The sequence below is a fragment of the Hippichthys cyanospilos genome, chromosome 6 (genome assembly GCF_059441005.1).
Source record: "Hippichthys cyanospilos isolate Australia breed blue-spotted pipefish chromosome 6, RoL_Hcya_1.0, whole genome shotgun sequence".
NCBI classification, from domain to species: domain Eukaryota; kingdom Metazoa; phylum Chordata; class Actinopteri; order Syngnathiformes; family Syngnathidae; genus Hippichthys; species Hippichthys cyanospilos.
In genome coordinates this window covers 4,427,501-4,454,579 of record NC_142374.1, presented here as the reverse complement: position 1 = coordinate 4,454,579, position 27,079 = coordinate 4,427,501, and the positions used below count along the sequence as shown (strand labels likewise).

General features: G+C 37.9%; 1 protein-coding gene across 3 annotated transcripts in view; it reads left to right on the top strand.

Annotated features, from left to right (window-relative positions):
* kiaa1549la (KIAA1549-like a) overlaps positions 1-27,079 on the top strand; it is a 98,845-nt gene that overhangs the window by 36,950 nt on the left and 34,816 nt on the right. For 2 of the 3 annotated variants that reach the window (XM_088416480.1, XM_088416479.1), the window contains exons 3-12: positions 1,769-2,581; positions 3,160-3,275; positions 4,995-5,217; positions 9,430-9,563; positions 10,319-10,487; positions 14,691-14,750; positions 16,981-17,141; positions 17,778-17,949; positions 20,836-20,996; positions 22,537-22,572. In XM_088416480.1, coding sequence (XP_088272606.1) covers positions 1,769-2,581; positions 3,160-3,275; positions 4,995-5,217; positions 9,430-9,563; positions 10,319-10,487; positions 14,691-14,750; positions 16,981-17,141; positions 17,778-17,949; positions 20,836-20,996; positions 22,537-22,572 — 2,045 coding nt within the window. The remainder of the gene's footprint in view (positions 1-1,768; positions 2,582-3,159; positions 3,276-4,994; positions 5,218-9,429; positions 9,564-10,318; positions 10,488-14,690; positions 14,751-16,980; positions 17,142-17,777; positions 17,950-20,835; positions 20,997-22,536; positions 22,573-27,079) is intronic. The other variant, XM_088416481.1, reaches the window with a different exon arrangement.

Genomic DNA, 27,079 nt, shown 5'->3' with positions numbered 1-27,079 from the left:
GATCGCTCTGATGATTGGCCCCAACACTTGACTGTGAGAAGTCCAAATAAATTATTATATTCCTTTTAATCTCAAACACTGTAACACTGTAATCAAACAAATCCTTTCATCCCTGGGCTTAGTAAGCTTAATAGTACATACTGTAAATAAAGGACTCAAATAAGATGGCGGGAAAACACTTACGGGCCATAAATACAGTATAAAAACATTGAATGAAAAACTGAGTGTGATTACAATTTTATGCTGTAAACTCAAAATCTCACATTTGTTTTATATATATATATATATATATATATATATATATATATATATATATATATATATATATATATATATATATATATATATATATATATATATATATATATATATTATAACATCCTCTCTTTAACAGAATGCTTGCATGTTTAGTCCCAACATATTTATAGAAAATGGATGGATGGTTGGATGGATATAAGTTAGTTAAATAGCTATTCAAAATCAAAATCAATACTTTAAAATCTTTTTTTGTCTCCCTTTTCTTGATACATTTATATCAAATATCATCATATTCATTCACATACATAACACATTCTACATAATTCATATACAATCATAAATACATAAATAAAATCACATATACGGTGTACTGTATATAAAATTTATACCTCACAAATTTACCCCAAGTTTTATACATTATCTTATTAAATTTAGACATGTATATATATTTTTAAAATAATATATTGTTTTAACTCTTTTTGAGGACAGCCATTGATTGGTCAAAAAATAAATCTATGGATATATAAATCTTAAAATGACTGAAAAAAACAGAAGGAAATTATTAAAATAGACAAACTCCATTTATTCTTTTTCAGAAGTCACACATCATTAACATTTCTGAGCACACATTGAAGATACTTTCTAAAAAAAAAAAAAAAACATTTAAGAGCAAAATCTGAAAAACTAGGGTTCTTAGAAAAAAAAGAAACAATTTACAACCACACCTACAATCAAACCACATGTGCAGAATGCACTTCAAGTCTGCTAGATGGATGTCAGTTGAGAATAATTTTACATTGTACTCTTGCATCGAGGTTGATGTCTTGTCACTAATGTCTTATAAAATCATTAAAATGATATTCAAACTCCTCAATATATGCAGCGACCCTGCAATCTAATACATGCAAGGACGCTGTGATCTGTCCTGTACAGCAGTGACATACCAAGAGGCTGTCACAAGATGAAGCAACTTTGCTGCTTAGCTCCTTGTCCTCTCCTGCATTTTCTTTTCCCCTCATTGGCATGTATCACATGTTTAGAGATAAATGCCTCAGTTCCTTACATTACAATTCATCTGTGGTTCTCGCTTCGAAATTGGATTTCATTGCGTCAAACATTTGCACACGTTTATGTTGATAAGCATATCATCAAGCTTTCATTTTTGCTCAAGGATGAGAGAGTTGTGTATAGTGCATATATTTTTAGCTATATTTAAATCAAGTGGCATAAGATGACATTGCTTCTTCCTTAGGGTGAAATATGCAAATTTGGGTGCATTTCTATCTCCTTATCACAATGAAGCCTCAGGGCTGGTATCATGATATTCACACGCTCGCCATTCTAAGCATGTAATATAGGCTCTGTGTCCACATGCGTACTTTGGTTGTCTTTGCGTCTGGTCCAACGCGGCAACATTATACATTATGCATTTTGCGTAGTACACATGGTCATCATTAACGGTATATGAAAAAAAAGGAGCAATAACACAATCTTTAATGTTTTGATGCAGATCACGTTCAATCTACAGAGGCGTCTGTGAGCAGCCTGCCTGCATGGGATCTTCCCACAGTTCCCGAGTCTCTCTTGTCCACAATTGGTGACCATGACATCACACTTCCAGCAAATGTCACCAGCCCTTTCTCCACCCATCATTGGAACACTACACTGCCGGTGCGCACTAAAACTTCCTATCAAAACACGACGACTACAAAAAACGCCACGAGCACTCCGTCAACCAGCACCGCCTCAAGCACCCTTCTGAAAGCAAATACAGTACTGGAGTCTACTCTGGCTTCAGCCACAACAAGCATAAACAACTTGACTGACGATAACATTCAAGTGGAAAACCTAACAGCAACAAACTCCTCACTGACCATTTCTACTGTGAGCACCCTTGCTGTTACAGCACCAGAGGTCACCACCGAGGTCATCGTAACAGTCTCCTCAGATATCACAGACGCTACAACCATTCAGCCATCATCGAGCCTCAAACTAACCACAGAAGCTACCACTCAGCCTGCAACCGCCGCCACCACCACGACAACACTCACAACCTCTACGACACATGCTCCTTCCACCACGATAATTAGTACTACCACACCTGCAACAACTATTCCAGTCACTGAGACCACCGCCGCCCCTTCTACTACCACAGCAACAACTGCATCAACAAAGCTAGCTGCTACAACGTTTTTCCCAGCCCAAACTGTACCCCTCAAAACTACAACCACGACAACAACAACTACAGAAGGGCCAAGCGGCACTATTACGGAGGAAAGTCCTTTAGCATGCAACATCACTGAGAAGTACTGGGTCAAAACAGGTAAGGAATGTCTAAATAGTAGATTTGGATTCAGTTTGAAGATTTCCGCTCAACATAACGTCGAAAGCTTGCAGCTACATTTTCATACAAGATCATTTTTGATGTGGATTACTCATCGAATAACAGGAATAAATTACATGTTGCTGACATTTTTCATATTTTTTCCAAATGTCATGTTAAGTTATTATACCCTTGGGCAAACAATTAATATCCGGTACGGTGACAGGTTTTAACCATTTTCTCGTAAAAATTATAATGAAGTCATGATGAACAGGTACAATGCCCTTTCAGCTGCGCACACTCGGTTTACCTATTATGGGTCCAAGATGTAATTACTTGCACTCAGAATAATTAAAACATGCTGTAGAGCAAGTACACATATTCCCAGAATGTAGAGAGAGAAAAAAAAACGAAAGATGAAAAAGAAGCTGGAGCCTGCTGCAATTTCTGGTTTATATGAAATTATTTGGTACCCTTGTGCTTCGGTAGTTCTGATGCTTTTCATGTTTTAAATACAACATATTGTTTAGTTATGGATTACGTGTTAAACAAGATATGTCATGTTTCTTCCTTTACAGTTCTGTCTATAGAAGTTCGGACGAACCAACTTGATCTTGTCCTAAAACAGAGTCTTTCAAAAGGACTGAGTCACGCCCTGCAGAACGCCCTAAATGACTCCACTGCTTATGCACAGGTCAGTCTGTCGTATGAATTTAACGGCTAGTCACTAATTAACAAATATATTTCAATCAAGACTACCACTATAAAGCAGTGATGTTTTTGTCTACGACGTCAATAGTTAAAAGATAGAACGCATTGCAGAGAATGGCTGCATGAAGGCTTTACAAGCATCAAATGGACACATGCATTAAGAGAAGCTTTGTGATACTGCAGATGAAAGTATTTCTGCTGGAGCTGTTTTAACCCTCCATTCATCAGCATTTAAATGAAAATTACAAATGACCCAATTTGCCATCGATCCCCCCCCTCCCAAAATGTTTAGATAGCTGATGGGCATTCATTTAAGTTCTCAAGAGAATTCTGCCTATGGCGGAACTGCTGCGCACACATGACCTAGCCTTCCCTCCATCCTCGTCCAATTAGTTGTCATGCAGTGGTGAGCACCAACTGCCAAGCTAAACTGCTGCAGCCTGCAGTTCTCCTCTGACCTGCAACATCAGACAGACAGGTAAAGATAGTGCTTATCATTGTAGGGGTTAATTTCACCACAATATTTCAACGTTTCAGTGCAGCTGATAACATTACATACAGAGGCCCATGATTTCTCCAAAGGTGTAGGGGAAGGCGGATTTGGGTGTTACACCCGCTTAAAATGCTTGCTCTAGCATCTAAAAATATATCAATACATTATGGTAGCATGAATATTTTGTGCCAATGAAATTGATGATTTCAAATCTTTAAATTGGCTTTTTGCTGACAGATTTAATACAGACAGCTGCAATGGCGGACAGACAGAAAATTTAAATAGCCTTACTGTTACAAATTTGACAAGTTCATTGCTTTTATTTGAATAACAAAATTAAAATCCTAATCAGTTCGATGTGATACTTTGAAGAAAAACTCAAACATTTTGCAGAAGATTGCCAACTACTGCTACGTACGTGGTTTAAAATGAAATCAAATGTACAATATATTATTATATTATAGCAAAGTTTTGTCCAGCGTTTGATCAATGGCATATTGCAAGCGATGTATGCAAGTGTTTATATTTAAATTGTTGAGGTTAACAAATGAAGAGTATTCAGAATGTGTGTTCAACAAAATCAACAAAAAGTGTATGTCGCGGGAATGGTAAGGCTATAAATTGACAAATTAGATCAGATGTTTAAAAATTTAAACTGCAATTTCCCTAAACGTACCCTCGTTAAGGTTTTTATTTTGATTTCAAGCCCAATAGTCAAAATTGTACATAAAGTAGCATATTTCTCCATGTACAAGTCCCCCCCCCCCCCCCCCCCCCCACACACACACACACACACACACACACATACTTTTTTGCTTCAATTTGGGTGAACATTACAAAGTCACTATTATAAGTCTACTTTAGTGGTTATACACATCATGGCTGCCCAATTAAAACACATGGTGCGTGTTATTAAAATGATGACATTACGCTGTCAACAATACTGACATGAAACGTATACAATATATCACTGTCAGAAGCCAGAACAAAAATAGTGAAAAAGCTAATATAGCAGACCAAAAATCATAAATATTTTCATACAAAAGCAATGATTGATTTACCAATGGCTGATAACATTGGATCATACATTTATTACTTGTGTTAAGAAATGTTTTGATCAAGTCTTTTTGATTGTGTAAATGTGGGCCATGTACTGTCGGTGTTTTTGATCATTACGCACATTTTCCAAATGTCTGTATTCTTTTGCAGGTGGAACGCGATGACTGCAGCCCACGCAACGTGACCCTGGTTTATTATGTGGCTGGTGTCAAAACCGTCTACATTTCCTCCATTGTGGTTGAGGCGCTTAGTATTTATGGCTTCGACAAGCTGCTGTCCGACATCAGGCAGCACACACCACTGGTGAAGGCAGTTCTGATTCCCGTAGCATTGTGGGTGCCTACCCCAAGTGTTCATCTGCAGCTGAAAACGGGTGACTATAGACTTATTATAATTTACCATTTGAGTGTTTTACTTTGCACAGAATGTACTACTTATGAAAAAAAACACTTGACTTGGCAGTGTGGATGATTTTGTCTTCTCAGTAATTATCATTATTTGGCCTTTTTTTTCCCCTCAATTAATTTCAATAGGCCTGTGATCTTATCGTTAGAGCAGAGGTACCACCTGATATTTTCTGCCCTGCCAGTAAAAAAAGCTTGACAATGTGGAGGCCGACATGAAGGAACAATTGTTCACGTACTCCTGAGTTTGAAGAAGAGATGCAATTATAGAAATCAAATCCTGTCATGTTTTACATTAGCAAAAGTCCATAAATTTATGAGATGGGAATATGAAAGCAGCAATGGAAAGGAGAGGATATCCACAAAGGGATTCAGAAAGTGGGGAACAAAAGAGCAGAGACAGAAATAGGATTTTTTTTCTATTACGTCTGCGCCTCTTTAAGTCTTTGATACCCTAAATCCAATACAAACCTTGCGATTCAAAGCAAAGTAATATCGGTCCATTTAACCAACTTAAGAAAACACGATTATCCGTGCCAAACAGTGGGCTTGTGCGAGATGTCTGTTGGGATAAGGATCAAAAGGAGAATCTGTTCCAGGAGAAAGATTTAAATTGCACAGGTGTGGGAGGGAAAAAGCAGACTAAGTAAGTAACTTCTCATACTCTCACATCCACTTCTGGCTGAAGGACGAGACAAACCTGCTTGCCCCCATGTGTGTGAGCTCGCTACATCACACATATTGAACTCTCATTAACTCTCCATTTCTCCATCTTACTACCGCATTTTCCGCACTATAAGGCGCAGTGGATTATAAGGCGCAATTTCAATGAATGGCCCATTTTAAAAGTCTTTTCATATATATAAGGCGCACCACATTATAAGGCACACTTTCATTGAATGGCCCATTTTAAAAGTCTTTTCATATATAAGGCGCACCACATTAGTGGCGGGGTTTGCATTATGCATGAATTAGATGGAGCTGCGCTAAAAGGGATTGTCAACAAAACAATCAGATATTGTAAGTCAGCCAAACTTTATGAATAGACGATCAGAAATAAAGAATAAACATGATTTCTGAAGTTCCATCTGAAGAATGGGGAAAATAAATACATTTTGATTACATTGAAAGACTATTGAGATCAAAGACAAGACGAACTAAGAGTTTAAAGGAATAATTACTTTATTAAGATTTATTATTTCAATTAATTAATTATGATTCAATTAAATAATAAACATTTTTTTAATCAACTGCAATCAAAAACCTTGAAATATATTGATTTATAAACATAAATTGCTTCAAAATTGGAGCATAAATAGCATATAACATTTTCATAACACAGGGTGTTTTAAAAATTAAAATTGTAAAAAAAAATACATTTATAACTGAAATGCGGAGGAAAAAATTGAGGATTTTACATGGCAATTAAGTTATTTTATTTTTTAGTCCACCAAAATTGAAAATTCATGGTTTATGTGCTGTACAAGGCACACCGGATTATAAGGTCCACTGTCAGCTTTGGAGAAAATTGAAGGCTTTTAGGTGTGCCTTATGGTGCCGAAAGTATGGCACGTAGCGTAAAAGCCTTTTTGCTGTAAAGGTGTAAAGGTGGTGGTATTTTATTTATTTCTTTTATCCCTTCTCAATAGTCGTGTAAAAAGTATAAAACAAGCTGTTTCTTTTTTTGTTTTTTTAAATTGGCGAACAGTAATGAAAAGTCTGTCAAGTTTATGCAGCTCGTGAAGCATTAATGCAAGGGATATCCAAATTTATCAGCTACGGAACAATTTGCACAAGATTAGCAAGATTAGCAACTGGGTCAACACTGTTTGTGTTTGCCCTGTGTTGCAGATTATGAGCCCAGCGAAGGCTGAAGAGATGCTTTTTAAAACATTTTTATTTATTTATTTATTTTACAACGAACCAATGCTTAAATTTAGGCCAAAATGATATTATTTTTTTGTCCTGCAATTTGCAAGCAGTCCAGGGTCTGTCTCGTCTGTATTTCACAGAAAGTTGTCATTGAAACCTTGATGTCACATGAAGAAGAGAAAATTGACAGATGGACATTCATTTTATTGAGATTTCAAGAACCCTCACAATGACAGTGTATTGTGTACAGCAATGACAATTTAAAGACAGGTCAAGAAGTGTATGGACAATGACCGAGTGCTAGGATTTTGGATATTTACACCACCGCATCAGATTTGCATCTCAATTTGCTGTAGTATAAGTGCAGACAACTGGCTTTCATTTAATCACAGCTATTTTATGGAGAATTACTAACTTTTCAGGAGCTCAAAACTACCCTTATTTGTGCAAAGTATCATTGTTTCACCTAAAAAACTGTAACTTGAAACTGATTATTTTTCAGATTGAGTCAATTTCTCAACGGGTACTCAAAGTAAAAAGCCCATGACGTAATCAAATTCAGAGTTTTCTACCCTTAATCGCTTTTGCCATGCCCTTACTGCAGTGAGTGCATTTGCCGTTTACGAGTTCTGCTGCTTTCACTTATCTTGGCATTTTGAATTGTGTATGAACATTGGGCAGTATAAAGTGAGTTGTTTGTAAATTAGATTTTGTATTAAGCGCCTTTTTTGTGTATGCCTATCTGCCTAGTTTTGAAATCAGAGGTTGGTAAAAAGTGTTCAAAAGCAAAATTGGGAAGAAAATAATGTTTTTTCCCCTAAATTTTAAAAGTTGAAGACAACTCGTCAAATCAGCAAAATATTTCAATAATACAAACCCCAACACGTGATTTAAATTGCTTGGGATCCCTCAATTAACACAAACACCTCTCTTGTGGTTTTCTATTGCTGTCCCCTCAAGGTGCTTCCCTGAGCTGACATTTTTAATGAATAAAAAACTTGAAAAGGTTTTATGATCAATAGTAATGTTTCTATTTTATGATTGATAGTGGTATCGTACTTGTTTTAGATAGAATTGAATAAGTGTGCTCTGGATAGTGCGGCGGTTCTCAAATGTGCTACCTTCAGGAGGAAAAACATGTTTCCCTATCATCAAATTGTGGGCCAAACTTTCAAATTGCACAGTGGATTTGTCTGTCCTGAGGAAGATTCTGGGCCCCGATAATCATCCAGGCCGATAATCATCCATTTCTTTTATGTAAGGGTCAAGTCAATGGTCAGTAGAACATGATTTTCACTCACAAAAGCCAAAAACTGAGTCCAACATATCCGCATACACACACAAGTAGTGACTGAGAGCGACTACTGTGAAATTTGCAATTTGGTAATGTCAATGAGCTTCAGGCTTTAGGCATTCATTAAAATGGATGCATTAATTGATTGCACTTCCTCAATTGTCTTTTTGTGAAACTGCTTGAATAAACGCTGAAAGTCTTACACTTGCGTTTCATGTTGATTGTTTTATTTTAAATTCACAGTGGCAGAGTGTATTGGCAAAATCCTACAGTGTGTCATCGTCTAAAATTTTAGGGATTTACACCCGTTATTAAGTATGCATTCTTCTTTTTAAATACCGTATTTTCCGCACTATAAGGCGCACCAGATTATAAGGCGCACCCTCAATTAATGACATATTTTAAAACTCTTTCCATGTATAAGGCGCACCGGATTATAAGGCGCTCCCTCAATTAATGACAAATTTTAAAACTTTTTCAATCACAATATAATACTCAAAGTAATAACAAATAATAACTCTAAACTCTCAATAGCATAATAACTCAATGTCAATATGACCAACCTTGTTCAACTGTAAACACAGAAAGGAAACAGATAAAGCATAGTTTATCAGTTCATTCCCCATGTACGAATCCCAATCTCAATATTGATTCATATATAAGGCGCACCTGATTATAAGGCGCACCTTCAACTTTTTTTTAAAAAAAAATAAGGCTTTTAGGTGCGCCTTATAGTGCGGAAAATACGGTAAGTAGTATTGGTGACACACATTTCTGTAGAATGGAGTTTGCTTCACTTTCAATTATACCACTGTATCAAAATCTTAATATGACTGTCCAGTGTTTTGCCTGGTTTAGTTTCAAGGTTTATGGTTTCAACATTTTGTTCACACACAAGCACACATGTGCAGGATAAACATTACTAGTCGGATGGTACAGCATCTAATTTGGTAGAACGAAAAAGTACACCCCAAATTATGAAATACTTAACACTTTCTTGTCCTCTTCTCTCCAGTCTTGAGGTTTGTTGGCCCCACAGACAACATCTATTCTTGCAGTTTTGTCCAGATGCTTGAACAGAGACTGGAGAGCGCCTTTGATGAGGCTCAGGACAAAGTGCTCGAGACCTACGGCAAGCTCACTGTGGAGGTATTACATGATTTTTGATAGTCTACATTGTTATGACAAGAACAAGAATGTGGCATGCAAATAATAAACAAATAATAAAAAAAAATAATGTGGGACTTTTTACAACAGTCCAGTTTTGTTTGTGCTAGCCACAGTTCCTATTATTCCTTGTGTTAGTTTGGAAGCATCTGTCTTTAATTTGTTGAAGCTTATAATTTGATACAAAGAAAAAAACCTCACAGATTTGTCCAATTTCTCCGATTAGACAGTGGAGCTCCATCTAGGTATATTTCAGCTCATTCATTTAGTTAAAGCAGTCAACATTCTCTGCTCTCTCATGTTCTCTGCTTCTTTGCCCCTATCACTTTCTCTCTGGTTGACATGGATATAATGCACAGTACATACACAGGCAAGTAGTGGCAGATATAGGAAGCATTTATTATTCATCTTCTGAAATATTTACAGGCGTGGCTCAATCTGATGGGAATTCCTAGTACAACCTACTTTTACTCTGATGTTTCAGTTTCATTATTTCCCAAACACCAGACAGGTGTTTGAGCACTGATGGGATCTTTATAGGTAACGTCAACATTTTGTGAAGTACAAATCTGTTTCATTTTTGCTTTTAAATCCTAATATGGCTGGCTTTTAGCGAGCGCTCATATATGCAGCTGAGTAAAGACTACAAGTTTTCAATAATGCACATTCATGGTAGGTCATGTTTTAGTAAACAGGCATTTAAAATGACCTCATTTTATTTGTCTGGTAATCTTCAGATCCAAAGTGTGGCCCAGGAACCCGACTCGCCATCAGTCTCACTGGTGTATGTAGTCAAGAATCCGGATGCTGAACTGAACGGAACCATTTCGAGTGGCCTTCTCAACCAGCTCACGGCTGAGTTGGTGGGCTATTTTCTCTTCTATCCGCCCCTGGTCATTGCCGAGCGTAAGTAAAGACATTATGCTTTACCGTACCCCTTTGTCACTACCAAAAGCTTTTTTTTCTTTGCAGTATTTCTACCCTAAGCAATTCCCATAATACTTCTTTAGGATTGTGAAAACACAACCACTATATGAAATTTTACCATGAAGCTAAACAATCTAAGGCAAAGCTTTGCGGCTATATCAAATGCACAATGTGTGTTCTTTTTGTTGATAGTAATGTTAATGTTTTATGATTAATAGTGATGGTGTACTTCTACTATTTTGAACAGTGTTAAAAAAAAGGAATAATTCATTTGAAGTTGTTGTTTCAAAGTTACATAAATATATGCATATGGCAAATTTCACAAACAGAAATCAGAATTACTATTGTTGAGAGACTGAAATTTGAGGATTTTGATCATTTTAAGTGTCATTTAAAATAAATATCCATCATAACATTTTCCTGTTTAGTGACCTTTCACTTAACAACCAGGAGAACTAGCTAGAACTGTTTCTTTGTGTTTGGGGCTATCTTTCATCTTCTTTCTTGTCCCTTCATACTTTCTTACAGACCACCAGATTACACATCTTTGACGCTTCAAATTAAAAAAAACCCCAAAAGACGGTTTGTTTTCAAGACTATTTGACTGGAAAAAAACCCGCAACATTAGTTAGACAATGTATCCGAAAATCAATTTATTATCAAATATGTTGATTACTTTGTTAATCCATGATGTCGATTAATGGATTAATTTTGACAGCTCTAGTTGAAAGCCTCTGTTTTGGAACGATTTTTAAGCATGCTAAGCTGTTACTTGTGAAGTGAGTTGAGTTTAAAGCCTACACCTAATATTTCTGGTCTCAAGTAAAAAAAAAAATAGTTAACCAAATGTTGGCTTTTTTTCCCCTCAAAAAGTCATTATGTGTGGTCACCTCACTTGCATCTCAAATCAGCACTACATTGAATTTTGAATAGTTCCACACTCATTTTGAACAAGCACAAGCCTATTTCAACACGTTCTTCAATGACCACCAACAGGTATTGTGGTGATACAAATTATTGTGCTAGAAAATTGAATTGCAATAACTTTAGCTATCTAAAATGTTAAAAATAAAATGTCCTTTTAAACACTATGCCAATGTTTTTCCTTTTATCGCCCGTTGATGGCGGGAACATGTTGAAGGCCAGATATATAATTCTGTGAAATACAAAGAAAGGTCACGCGATGTACTGCAGAAGCAAGAATCTCATTTCTGGCTATTATAAGTGGGCTCCAACCATATAAAATAAATACATAAAATAAATCCACTGTTGAGGATATATCACTGCTCATTAATTGGATAACTCTAGGCACTAAATAATTCATAGTTTCCTTAAAAAAAACAAAAAAAAACAAACAAACAAAGACATTTTTATTGAAATAATCAGCACTCATTGATGTACCGAAACTACAAGTCTTAGCATCATCTCTGCACTGCAGTACACTGATGAATGCGGTGGTGATTAAAACATCATTACTCACACGAGGCCTTAGTGTCGTTTAACTAAGTTCATTCAATGGTTCACCAATGATAATGTAGACCAGAGGTCCCCAATTGCCGGTCCGCAGCCCAGCACCAGTCCTTGTATCAACTGGTACCCGGCCACACGGACCGCACCCAAAATAATGATTTGTGCTTTGTTTGACTTGAGCTTAGTCTTTTTGCGCCGCCTCTGGCCGCTCTCTATTCCATTTTGTAATGAGGATGGATGGTGCGATTTGGTGAGCAACAGAAGGGAGATGTGCAAAGAACTGACTAATACTTTACACACAACGTAAAATCAGTCTGTTTGACATGACAAAAACCAAAAGTTATAAACATAAGGCAACAAAAATAAAGCAAAAAATGCACTAATATACTGGCATCAATCCTCCACTATGCTGCTATTTGAATAATAGTGTTATCATAATGTGCGTTTGTCAGAGTTCAGGCTCACTCCATGGTTTATGTTTTATTGAGCACCCCAGTTGAAGTAGAACAAAAGTTAAGAGCCGTGCTTAAATTCTGAGGGCGGAAATGTTCTAGACCTAGTTTTAATCTTGACAAGAGAATGACAGAACGCACGTTCAGAAATATTTAACTAATGGCACTGCACTGTTCATTTTGTTCCGAGTAGAACTGGATGCATGAAAGTCTGCTGTCATTATGCAAATTTTATAGTTATTGCATAACAGTTGTTGTTCCACTCGTTCTTTTTCTCGATGTGCTGCAGGGCTCAGACAGCCTTTTGCTGAATATGTACCGTGTCTTCTACAAGAGAGGCACTGAGTCCACTGCGGGGCAGTGAATGATTCATGACCTAGTTCACGTTCGACCCCCCCCCCCCCCCCCCCCCCCCACTCATATAATTACATTTTTAAAATACCTGTCACACTGCATAAAAAGAAGAACATTACAAGGACATGTATGTTAGTAAAATGTGATTAGGGAGGTTTACTTCACCAAAATTTTTTTGCTGTCTACTGTAGCCCTGAAGTGCAAATCACACGAACAAAAAAAACAAAACCAAAAACCAAAACACCTTACAAGAAAGAAGCACAAAAGAAAAGGAAGAAAAAGGAAGCAAACAAGAAAAATGACACACACGTTATATTAAGATATATAAGCATTGTTTAGGGAATAGCAGGCATCCTCAAGGGCTTGATTGCATATGTTTTTGCCTTTGGAACACAGTGTACTTGGTTCGAGTCCCGCGGGTGGCACATTTTTTTCTGCTAAGTTTTTTCCCTTCGTTTGTTCGTCGTTTGTTTGCTTTTTTTCTTGCATGTGTCCTTTTGCTTGTTTGTTTCTTTTTCTTGTTTGCATCTTATTTCTTGTTTCCATCTTTTTTGTTTGCTTTGTTTTTGTTGTTTGCGTCTTTTGTCTTGCGTGTGTCCTTTTTCTTGTTGGCTTCTTTTTTTGTGTTTGCATCCTTTTACTGGTTTGCTCGTTTTTTTCTTGTTTGTGTCCTTTTTCTGCTGTGTTCTCCTTTGTTTGTGTGCGTGCGTGTGCGTGAGTGCCTTTTGGTTGGAGTGTGTCAATTGTGTGCAGGTAGTGTTATCCCATTGGCTGGCTCTCCTGATTTGCCGGCCTATTTAAACAGCCCACGGACCAAACCCTGTCTCTCTCCGTTCATCCCACTGCCAGAAAATGCCACCTCAGGAATTGTTAGAGATAGTGTGCATCTGTGTTGTTCGCTGTGTTTGTTAGGTGTGCTTGTTAGCTGTGTTTGTAAGAATCTAGATGCCGTTTTTGTTTAACCCTTTTTCTCCTGTTTTTGCGTTAGGTAGATAGTGAGCCAATTGTCATTCGTTTCCTTTTTGTTTGGCTAGTTAGTTAGGGATTCAGAAGATCTTTTGTTTATTTTGTTTGTTTGCTCTCCCTCTGAAGACAATAAAAGCTGCTGTTTTTTGTTTAACACGTTTAGTTTCACGGGCCTTTTCTGGTGGTGAGGGTACGGACGGGGGAGCACACACATGTTATATCCCAGTTCCCCTAGGCTGGGTGTAACAGTAGTGTGGCTAGCATGTTATATTCTACATTCACAGGGTGTTTTATATGATATCGCTCGAGTTAGGGTGCGTAGTAAAAGTAGTAGTAGAAGTACTGCTGTTCTCTTTGTATATGATACTTGTATGTAAGATAACAGCAGTGGCCTTGTGTAGAATCTACATTTATGCATGGTCACAAAATATCCTCAGAATACAAGGAAAATTTATTGTGTATCGTTGCACAACAAAAGTAAGGTCAATATTCTTGGGATTGCTCTTTATAACCGTGAGGCCAATTGCTTTCAATTTGAAGGCAATACTATAGGTATAGGGGTTATCTTTCATTTTCTAAATATGGTATGTGTGATTGGGCAGAGCATACACATTTTCCTTAGCGTGTTTGAAATCAACTTTGTACTAGAAAACTGCTCCAACGCAAAGCTAAAAAGACCAAATAAGTATGCTGTTTACGTCTCAATTTTCAGAGGAAGGATCCACACGAAATGACATTAGCACATCTAAAACTGCACTTGGTCAGCCTTGTGCTTGCTGTATTATTCAGATAATGATTTGAAGGACGGAAATGATTGTCGTTTTTTTTTTTTTAAGATTGGACCTACCACACAATCCATTTCAAGTGTTATTTTTAGTTATTTTTAATGATTACATAAACTAACTTCTCTTTAACAATGTGCTTTTTTTCTTCTCCTCAGCCCTTGAATACCACAATCTCAACACATCCACTGCAACTAGGAGCTATTGGGTTATAACAGGTAAACGGCATTATAAACCACTATGTACAATTTATGGCATTTCCACAATACTCCATTTCTCCTCTGTTTTACACTCTCCCTCTTTTGTTACAATGATATTTTTGAGCCGGGAAGTTTGGTTTACCTGTCACATGCTTTGGAACATGCACAAAGCGAGCATGTTCCTTCCCAAGAAAACGTCTGCCTGCTTGAGTTTACCCATACTCTTCAATGCTTGGCTAATTATCTTTTAATGGGTGTATGATTCATTTTCAATTAAAAAATTAGGGCAGTATTGCAATATAGATTTTTGATCAGTTAAATATATACAATGCATACCATAATTCTCCAAATCTGTCTATGAGACGCACCCTTAATTTTTGGGTCAAATTCTGGTATTTTATATGTTACTGTTACTAAGACACACCAGCCCTTTGGCAACAACTTCAAGAATATAGCAAAAAAGAATGAATCTTAGGTTCCTAAACTCTTCATATTTCTTGTGTTTATATCCATAAGTTAATTTGTTGCACGTGAAGTTAAGTGTGTTTCAAATTTACCACATTATGAGAGGTCAGTAAATGCAATTACGTGAGGTCTGTGAATGCAACGCTAGTGTTAACATGCTCCACATCCGTGTTTATATCCATAACTTATTAATTTGTTGCATGTGAAGTTAGGTGTGTTTCAAATTTCCCGCATTGTGAGAGGTTGGTGAATGAAACGCCAGTGTTATACGTGCTCCAATTAGTTGATTTTCCTTTTCCTCGCGAGGCAGCTCAAGTTCATTTTACTGTTTATACCCAAAGTTGCGTGGCATCCGTGTTTCAACAAAATTATGATCGTGTGTGTATATGTATATGCCAAATGAATGCCATTAATAAACTGGTCAAATGGAACTAACTGGAGCACTCAGCTGCTTACCTTGTCACGCTTAATTGAATTAGCTGGAGACATCACAACCTTTACATAATTGTTTTTATATTAATATTACTGTGTGTGAACATGGATGGACTCGGACATTGGCTCAGTCTGCTCATTTCTTTCATTGAAAATAACCTCAGCGAACACAAGCTGCTGTTAGCTGCAACAGGCACTCGCTGCTAACAGCCACCCACTTGCTCGCCCCATTACGCATGTAGGATTACGGCCGATATAAAAATGCCTGTGCATCGAAACTTGGCTAATGTGGCTGATAAATCAATCTTCTTCGAATGGTGTTGGATTAAAAGAAAATTTTAAATTTTAAAATGACCGTTTATAGAACCCACCATAATTTTTTGGGGAAATAAAAGCGGCCAAACTTGATATATATGTGTTGACAGTAAAAGGTTATTTTAAGCATACAAATGGCCAAATATTGGTGTATGTACATTTAATTTCACACAGAATTCCATCGTTCATTCGCTTAAATAGATAGTTTCCTAAATATAGATCTGAGTGTTGAAGGTGGAGTCAGTCTGAGCAGATGCTGTGGGTGCAATGTCAGCTTGCTTGTGCGTGGGCCTAGCACAACCTTTCAAATTCACGCCAATTTCACATGCATTGTGAACGAAAACAAATGCAAAGCTACTCAGCATAACCAAATGGGACAGAGTAAAAAAGTGATTTGTCGTAACGATCCGCCCCAACGCACCCAAGGGCTTTATTGCGTGCTGACTCACACTTTACAGTGTGCAGCGTGTCTTTAGGTGCCCTGTTTGTGCGAAAAGCTATTGATGTTTAATTTACAGGTTGGGCTGTGGGAGCAATCGCTTCACATCACATCAGGGCCCAATGTGAATGATGCTGATGTGTGTTTCTGTCTGTACACAGACCCAACTCTTGTTAGCTATAACTGTAGAAGAATATGCACACACAAGCAAGATTGAGGCTTCTCCTGTAAATTTGGGTTTATCCACTGATGCTTGCCTATCCTTTTGTGTGTGTGCATCCATGCAAAATAAATACAAACATTTTGATCGTCATATTAATTCAGCTGTAGGAGACATTTTTTCTGTCCATATCCATTTTTTCCACTTGGTTTGTATTTTCATCACACATTGTGTGTGTGTGGGTGCAGAATAAATACAGTACAAACATTTTGATCATCATATTAATTCAGCCATAGCGGACATATTCTATGTCCATATCCATTTTTTTCACTTGCTTTGTATTTTCAGCACTTTTTTATACACTTTTCCCCCGTTTTTGTTTCTTCACTGACCTTCATCGCCTAAATCACACCGTATCATTATGCTTCTGCACTCAGTGATCCAGGATGTGGACAAGTCTTGTCTAGAGGCCAACTACCAGAGCTTTGCCAGCTTGATGGAGCAGCGATTGGCAGAGCTCTTCCATGTGGCCGGGCGACAGGGATCTCAAACTTTCCGATCAAAGCGTGCGACAACTGTTGGGGGCTACACTGTACAGGTGAATGGGAGGATTTTATTCGTTTGTGTGTGTGTGTGTGTGTGTCATAAAAATAATGCATGATCTATTTTTGCTATGTTTAGGCTCCAGGTAAAACCACATTTGTTGTTTGCCATTTGTTTATATTGTGAACACGCTGCCAAAATGACCCTTCACATTCAAAGCTGGAGGATGAATGAAGGTCCCCAAATGTGTAAATTGCTTATGTTGTCAGCTCCGTGTTGTGCAAATTAAGATAAGAATGGTCCACTCCTGGGTGCTAAGCTTTATACACCCTCAAGCTTTTATGGGATGTCACAGTTGACCAATTTTATAGCTACAGAGATAAAAAAGAGAGCTGCTTGCAGAGGGACCGCTAACAAATGACCCCTTCTCTTTATGACAATCAAATTGCCAGCCTTGTTAGAATGCATACAAACCATATATACATAATACCATCTCCTAACATTCCTTATAAAAAAGGCAAATTCTAGCAACGAACTTCAATGGAGTGTTCATGGACTACTATTTTGGAATAAACCCAATTAAGAAAGATGTGGTTGAGTCAAATTAAAATTAAGATGAGGATTTTGTTGATGTGGCCCTATTGTAGAAGTCAAATGATAAGAAGATTTTGCCTTTATTGTCTTTTCCCAGATGGTAAGCATGCGTCGTTTGCCTGGTCCCAAAAATCCAGCAGAGATGACTTATTACGCACAAATGAACGGAGCACCTATCACTGGAACCATGGCCGCCAAGACGCTGAGCAGTCTGGATTCCCAGACCATGGCACTGACCCTGGGCTATTTTGTGCAAGTGCAGGCTGAACGTAAGCATGAATTTGATTTATTTAGCAGGTTGCAAAGGTTAATTTGAACATGTCTGTCTGTCTGTCTATCTATCTCAGGTGTTCAGTTTTATAATTGTTTAACATGGTTTTAGAATGCAAAAAGAGGTCTGTAATTTTAATTCATAGCAAAAGTGTTGTAAGGCAGACATTCTCACCACGTATGCACTAATCTGAACGGTTATGGTATAGACATACAGACATTCATAATGCAATTCATGGTAGCATACACAAACTATAAAGAGGAAAATAGGAAATAGCAATATACCGTTGACCACACAACGTGACAAGTCACTTACTATATCGCCCCACTTCCTTTAAAGAGGGAGTTCAGCATGGCTACTGTGCAGAAATAGAGCATTTCTGCCCAAATGCATATGTACATCTAATGACTAATGACTGTAACCCAAAGTAAACCCTAACCCTGTAACGATTATGGGACACTTGGTAGAAAATACACATTACACATGCTATTCTAGAAACATACGGTACATAAATACAATACGAACATAAACCAGATGAATGTATGTCCTGTATATTTGAGAAAGACTTCTTGTTCTATATATCCAAGCTTAGTGCATTGAAACTAGACACGTAACAGCTAAAATGAACAACATTCACATTCTGTGCCTCTCAAGTGGCAGTTGAGGCAAAAGCTTCTGGAAGTAAGGAACTCCAATTCCTCATGAGCCATATCTTGCCTGTTTTCGTTGTCTCTCACTTTCAATACAACTGAGTCAATTATGATCAGGATCAATATCAGGCTTGTACAAAGCTTGCAACTGAAACTACAAAACAGGGTTTCTTACGTGTTTTCCCTTGTAAAGATTTTTAAAGGGGATTAAAAAGCTTACAATACTAATTTCACCTGTGTCGAAGAACAGTACGTTGCAGTTTTGTAAGCTTTGATGGATTTCTTTCATCAAGCACAAAAAATATTGTTAGCTAAGCTATGCATGGTTACCAGTTGCCATATGTATACAATATGAATTAGTACTGAAAATTTAAGGATACCGTTTGGCTTCTCGTCGATAGTATTACCTGATCAGACTAATGAATAAAAATGAGATTTTTATTCAATTTTTGAAGAGCTAAATAAATAAGAGCTATGCAAAGTGTAAATATTGCACTATATATTTAGTTCAATTTGTGAGGCTTCTGTCGTTTGAAACTGTAACTAGCTAAATTGGCTATGCTTACATGCAGTCAATATTCGGGTTAAGGATAGGTTATGTCAACATTTATAAGGGTGTTATGTTTGTATTGTGCCAATTGAACTAATAAAATATGGTTAACATCATGACGAATATACATAACTTCCGGTCCTTATTTGCTACCGTCGATAAAAAACATTATATTCATGTCATTCTTCATCGAAATAAAGAAAATGAGCTCCTCCTTAGTCCCAAAAGTGTGGCTCTTTGGAGCGTCAAAGTTTCGCTCTGTTTGTTTGCTTTACAGAGAGATCAATGTTTTCACCCCTATCCCATTGAGGGGCAAAAGTTGGTGAGCGTCCACAAAGGTTTTTAGCTCATTGGAGTGTGTTCCACGTCTCCAACATTTGCCAAAATGTCGCACACAAGACATTCAGCTGTACTGCTCTTTTTGTAAGAACGTTTTGAACATGTCCACAGGATTTAAAAAAAACAAAGAAAAAACATTAGCACTGTTGGTGAATGTTTGGTAACCTCTGAAGATCGAAGGAGCCGCTACACTCGCCATATTCATCCTTCCTGTGATAGGCGCTTTAGAACAACGTAATGCGAGTTGCTTCACTTCACCTTATGGCAAGAACCCCACCCACTCATCTCAAAAAGACAGTGAGCTCTTGCAGTTTAAGCATGCGCAGAACCAAACCAATGTCTCATTTAAGGGAGGAAACGCGAATGTGTTTCAAAGACCACATTCAGTTTTGAAAAAGATTACCTCAAGAGTCTTATTCGAGTTTTTAAAAACCCAAATATGAGCTTATTGTTGCGCCTACTTACATGGTATTTGAAACCTAAATGTTGCCAAAAATGGGGTTTGAAAGGGTTCTTTGACTGCATATAAACATAGTCAATGTTGTTTGGCTCGTTTGCATTTTAACTCAACACAAGTCTCGGCAATTGTTCAGATTTAAATGGTTGTGATTTGTGTTGTTCATTTCTGCTGAATGTTGTTCATACTGAAGCATCTGAAGAGCACTTCATGTTCCCTCGCACCTATTTTCTTCCACTCACTTCCCGAGAATCTATAATTAACCAACTGGAGCCGTCCCAACAATCTGCCCTTCTCTTCCTGAAGAATGTCATAGGCCGCATTCACACAGTCTTGAAAAGCATCTTTATTTTTTACATTTGAAATCTTGCATATCGCATCCATCCGAATACCTCCGGCAAACTGTAGCTGTATGTTTTGCTCAGATTCCCTTTTCACATACTGCTTTAATTGGACTATTATTACTAATTTCAAGAACATACAAACACTTATCTATGCACACATACATTATAACACAGGAAGACTATGTGAGGGGAGGCTTTGGGCCCTTTACAGCTTCCAATTAAACTGGTGTGCATGTTTTTGGACTCTGAAACTGTACCTGAAGCTATTACAAGAAAACATGGCAAACTTGACACATCCTAGCTGAGATTCAAATTACTGAAGCCTCTGGCTATGAGGCAGACATGCACCACAGTGCCGGCTGAATGCGGAAACCTTAGTTCTATTCACTAAACAGGAGATACATAACCAGAGCTAAAACAAGCATAATGCGAGGGTCTGCACTCTTGTCGGTCCCAAGTTCAAAGACTGTTTCCTATTTCCGACATTCCTGTTTGACATCCGTCCATTTTCAAATGTGAATAGTGGCTTCTAATCTGTGTGCAGCTGTAGTGAAAATGCCACAGAGCAACTTGTGGATCATGGCGATCCTCACACCTCTGTTCCTGCTGATGGTGGTAATCGGCATGGTGGTGTTCATTCTGTGTAAGAGGAACAGGGTCATCTTCAAAGCTGGTGCCTTCAGGACCTTTAAAAGCCGCTCCAAGGTAAGTCAACCGCATCTTTAATTGCCAGCTTTAAAGTCCGAATCCCTCCCTTTTCTTTTCTCTCTAACAATGATGAAGCCACTTTGGGAGCGGTCAGTCGCACTCGCATTTTATCATCACTCCTGCAACATGCTCCACTACCCAATTCATACATATTGCATAACCCGGATGTGTGACACATCACACTGAGAAGTGATTGTGTTAAGTTGTCCCTTCAGGACAGGAAAATTGAATCCCATCTGTGTAGGCCTTGGCTCATTTATTTTTCTCGCTGCCCAATAGCCCTTGGTCAGTGCTAATCATGCATGTTGCAAAGACTAATGAGCAGAGAGGAGAAGAGCAAGGATCACTGCGCTGGAAGGGAACCTTTAGGTTATATTCGCCCTTTAAAATTGGAGCATTCAACGACATTCATTTGAGGTTAAATAAAAATAGATTATTTCTAATGCGCGCAGTGGATTCTATAGATTTTATTGGATTTTTTTTCTGTGCCCAGCGCACAATACATGACCGTCTAAACCAGTACTCAATTTTCTGTGAAATATTTTTTTCAATCAGGTACTCCCCACATGCTTATAAACCGGTAGAATGTAATGGCGTACTACGTTTTAACAATAACAAATAAATATAATACATTTGCAGCCGAGATGTCCAAATTTCTGCAGGTGAAGACCACATACAGAAAGGAGGACGCAAAGGCCGTCTGGAAATTCTTTGATTTTAATTTACACTGAAATCCAACAAGCAAGCAATTATTTAATTTTGAAATAATTACTGTTCAAAAATGTTTTAGTTATTTCCAAAACAGCTTCATAGCAGTTTTTTGTTTGAGATGATTATGTGCATGATGTGTAAGGTTTTGAGGTAAACTCAGCCAGTCCTGCACTATACAGCAACCACATTGGCAACCTAACCAAGCACATAGTCTTGTCAGCTGATCATTTAAACAAAAAAGAAGAAATAAATATATACATTTGTTACATATATAATACATTAACACAAATTAGAGGAAACCATTTTTGATCCTTTTTTTTTTTTTTTTTTGCTTGAAAAAGCTCGGCAATGCTCAAACTAATTTACTGGTTGCAATTGCATTGTTTTTTGTTTTTTTTTTCTTTCCTGGGATATCTTCCCCTTTCATTATGCCCACTTCGATCTTTCTTTTTCATATGGAAAAAAAAAAAATCTGAATGGATAACAGGCCGCAAATGGCCCCCGGGACGCAGTTTGGCCACCCAGATTTACAAAATACTGGTTCAAACTTTTGAGGATGTGCACAGGCTATCTCTATTAGAAAATAATGCTGACTTTGACGTGCTAGGGCTTCCACTGAAAATGGCAGCTCTTCAGTCAGCTTTGTCCAAGTCATGGACATTAATGCTTAAATACACAGTAGGCGACAAAAAAGGCAACAAAAATAAACAGTATGACTCGAGTTTTCCTTCATCCTTTTCACCTAAACTTGTATTTTCAGTTGAATTCTCTTCTAAATTGTATTAATCCCTCCCTGACCTTTCCCCTTTAACTCTTTCCTGTTCAGAACTCATATCGGCGGGAGGGCAGTTACCACCACCAGGTACTGTCTGAGACTCAGGATTCATTGAAGACTGTATGGCTGAGTGAATGCTTCGATCATTTGATTGGTGTCTTGCTATATTGGACTGCTTTTGTTGCTGCTGGGTGAAATCATGCATGCGGCTGCTGTTTCGTGGACATAAGTCGATCCATGCCCCTCACTGGCCGCGACAGATCACCAGGAGGCGCAACAGATGTGATGGGGCCAGGAGGAAATGTGCAAGTGACTGTAATGGGGCTGTAAAATTGTCAGTCTGTTCCTTAAGATTTAAAGTTATGGGATTAGTGTCAACTGGCTGGGTTAAACACGGCGTCAGTAAAAGTAGCCTAATGGCTTTAATTCTGACTGCGGGTAGCCATTTTTTACTGTTGCTCATAAACACGAACAACAGAATAGAACCGTAATACTTATGCTCTAAACAGTAATAAGTGCGGATGCAAATGTGTGTCACCAGCCTTGACTGATTTGGACTAAGTTGTTTCTCTCCTTCCTTTCCTTTCAAGACAATTATTTTTATTTCCCTTGGCTTCAGTTAATACCCCACATTTTAAAACTTTGCGCAAGAAGGTCAATTCAATTGTGCCATATAAATTAAGTGGACCCAAAAGGAAATGTAGTTTTAGCAGGTAACAGATAAAAAGAAGCACAAAAGTTTGAGGGTATAATTTTATTTCTTCTTGTGCTAGCTGTGTCAGCCAGGATAATTATTGTTTTATTTCAATATTTCTCAACCTCACCCCTAAAATGGCATTGTGAAAAGTGACACAAAGCTGACAAGGCGACAACAAAGAATTTTGTAACTGGGTGGTTTTCCTGTTATGAAGTGTAACACACTCAGGGGCATTCTACAAGACGCGGGCACTCCTACAAGACACGCCCCCGGCATAACAATTGACCAATGAGGGCACGAGTTATAACTCACTTCCGCAGGGAAGTTGAAATCCATCCTAGTTGTCTTGTAGGAGAGCCTTATGAGCTGATTGACAGATTGTCTGGCCAGTCAGTTGGGAAAATTGCTACTTTTGTTTTTGTCATTGCGGAGGAAGTTCTCTGAGTCAATTACACACGAGCGGCTGGAAGAGAGAAGGAAAGAAAGTTTAGGGATCTTCTTACATTTTGTAATGAATTGGAATTCCTAGAGTAAGCTCTGCTTTTTATCATGTTTGGTCAGATACTTGCTTCACTCTCGTTAGACATCCAAGCGCCTACTCGTAGGCCAACTGCGGCTCACCGTGATCCTGACTACGTAAAGCCAGGACACCAAAACTAGAAGGAATAACAGTACGGTGACTGTTTCAGCTTTAATAATTTAGGATTTAAGAAAATACAGTATGTGTACTGCAGTAGTTCGACATCCAAGGAGTGCCCATGACATGGGCATTTACGGTTAACATGTCTGTCTGGCATGCAGAGAACCTTCACAGTGCATCTCTCCGCAAGCACTGAGGGGAGGGGAGGCGCAAAGTAGCGACTGATCGCTGTATAGCTGTATAGCTTTTCTCCTTTGGGGTAAATACAAAACGGAAGCAATGAACTGTCATATATGTTGACTTCTGCGTCAAGGCAAAATTTGTCAAGAATTTGTCGGCAAACATGCAGTAGTTGACACACACACACACACACCACCATACATACAGCAATGCCAAGTCACACTGTTCCAGTCAGTGAGCACACTGTGGCTGTTTAACGGTGAAGTTATTTCCTATTGTTATGTTCATGTTGCTCCGTTTTTGTTTGACATTACAGTGTGGTAGCGTTTTTATATTCTGTGCGGCCGCACTCTTCACCAATGCACAGTTGCTACGTTCTTAACCAGGAGCTTGCCTGTGCATGTGGGATAAATATTTCACACAGGGATTTGGTTCAGGAAGAGCTCGTGGCATGTTCAAATTAAACAGAGTTGATTAAAAATTCAGATTATTTGCATGAGTAATAATCTTTAAAAGGAACAATTTCACTGCAGGAAATCATCAGTTCCTTCACAACCGGTGTCACAGTTTAGGCATGTGTGCTGAGTACCCAAAACCCAGAGAAGCCAAAAGTCCGGAAGAACTTCCAAAGAAACAGTTTAATTCAACATTTGTTTTTTTTGAGAAGACTATTAGGGGAAAAAAAAACAAATCCTGTAACAACGATTCAGATTTGGTAGCTTTGCTCAACAGTTGGATTTTACGGGAAAATAATATTAAAGAACGCCAAAGCAAATGACTGTCAAACTAAATATTTTTTATTTGACGATTTAGCAATAGGGTGGCTCGGTGACGCAGTGGTTAAGCATGCCTCACAGTTCAGGGACCCGAGTTTAGTTCCACCTGGCTCGGGACTTCCTGTGTGGAGTTTGAGTGTGGAGTTGTGATTAATAATTGACAAAAATGCATCATTTGGACAAAAATGTTTTATTTTGAGATTTCCTCCAAATAACCTCTTTAATTATTAGTATTTTTATTTTTCAGCAGGTCAAAGGTTCAAATTTTAGTCGAAATTTACGAAAGTAAGTTATTTGAAGACGGTGTCTGTGTGTGCTTTCAGCCAACTGCTAGCTAGTGCGTCTTGGCGGCCTGCTACAAAATGACCCGGGCGGAGTTCCTTGCCTCTGCATAATTCACAAATGATTTATACAAATGGACACAGCAAACAAAAAAAGTTGAACATGACATAATGTGACCTTCCAGCACAACATGGTTCAGCAGCCGTTTTGAATTACGACACTGCACGTGCGTTATACACTTCCCTACCTTACAGCAAATCATCATCTCATCTAAACATCGGCATATCATTCAAATATAAGTCATCGTCTTTCTGTAATTAGTCAATTTCTACTTTTATATTAAAGGGACTGCGTGTAAGATTTAGACCTTTTTTTTATTAAAAAATACATTAAATGATTGTAAATTTCAAAAACTTGCAAATGGATGTGTTCTTAATGACCGACTGTAGGGTTTAAATATAATCATAGGTACAGTAATCATGAAATTATATTACATGGGGTGTGACATTTCTCTGGAGGTGGCCATGTTTGTTATAGCAACGGACAACGGTAAATGCAGCACCTCCTGCTGGCCGTTATGAAAAACGGGATTGTGTAAGTGTACGTTTTGAAACACATTTTGTCGAATCATGTGCTCCAACTACGTAATGTAAATTATGGTTTGAATGTGTGTAATGACAGCGTTCATATATCAGACGTACATGGCCAACTGAAGCTGAAATTCAGGGGGAGTGGTCCCAATGACTTCTTTATCTGTGTGCTACTACAATCATTCTGCAGAATATTGGGTGGCAGTTACAGTAGAGTATAAGATCAACTTTCTTTTAATCCTTAACCATTTGTGGAAAATATTCTGAAGGTACCAGGTTGTCAAAGGATCAAAAACATATGGGACCACAAAGTTATTATCGGTCATCAGATATCGAGCATTCTCCAGCTTGTCGCATGAAACGTATTAGACCACGTGTTTGATGCATGCAACTTTGCGATGCGCTTCAGATATGTCCTGCTGAACTTAAAGCAATATGGCTGCTGGGGGAATAGCTCATCTGCTGCACCTCATCAAGTTGGTGTCTGAGTTAAAATTAGACTCAAAGAGACGTGCTTATTTGATAGTGCAAGTTTGAAATGCAAGAACATTTAATGCTGCAGTGCTGAGTTGTCAGTATCTCTGTCAGTTAATTATAGAGGCTTTCCCAATGGCTGGAGCATCTTTTCTCTTGCTTTAAGAGGTGCGGCAACACATGGAAGGAACACCACTTTGGAAAGATGCACAGCGTGACAAAAAGAGGCAAACATTCCCATAGCCGAGCATGAAATGTCAGATGTCTTTTTCAAGGTTATGACCATCCATTATGTCATCCGAAGAATCCATATGCTGTGATGCATGGCTGCTTTTACTCATCAGTCACTCGATGTATTTATAATTGCCAGGGCTCAGTGCTTAATAGGTTGTCAGAGTAGAATCATGTCATAGTGTACACACCATAAGGTCGTTCCATGTTAATATTTGAATACATTGCCACATTTTTGCATTAAGTGGAACCAGAAAGGTAGACCACAATCTGTTCTGAGTTGCTGGTTGACCTCCAACAACTAGAACTGTTCGCTTATAAGGAGAAGGCCAAAATGAATGTCAACAGATGTCTCATTAATAGTTGTAGAAACTCTTAATCTTTGGTTTGTTTTATTTGTTTATTTTTTAAAATAATGATCCTTGACAAAAACTTTTAAAGTAATGTAGTTGTTATGCTTGTCTGTTGAGAGCAGGGGGTCACCAACCTTTTTGAAATGAGAGCTACTTCTTTGGTACTGAGTAATACGAAGGGCTCTGTGTTTATGTGAAGAAACCGATCATGTGAATGATTTTTCACTATAATTAAGGAAAACCTGTAGTAAATATGTAAATCAAGTGTAACATGTAATGTAAATGTAATACATGTATAATTAATCAAAAATCACCAATGTTCTATCTCTTGTAAGCTATTTGCAGAACAGCCCTGCAAGCTACTTATGTGA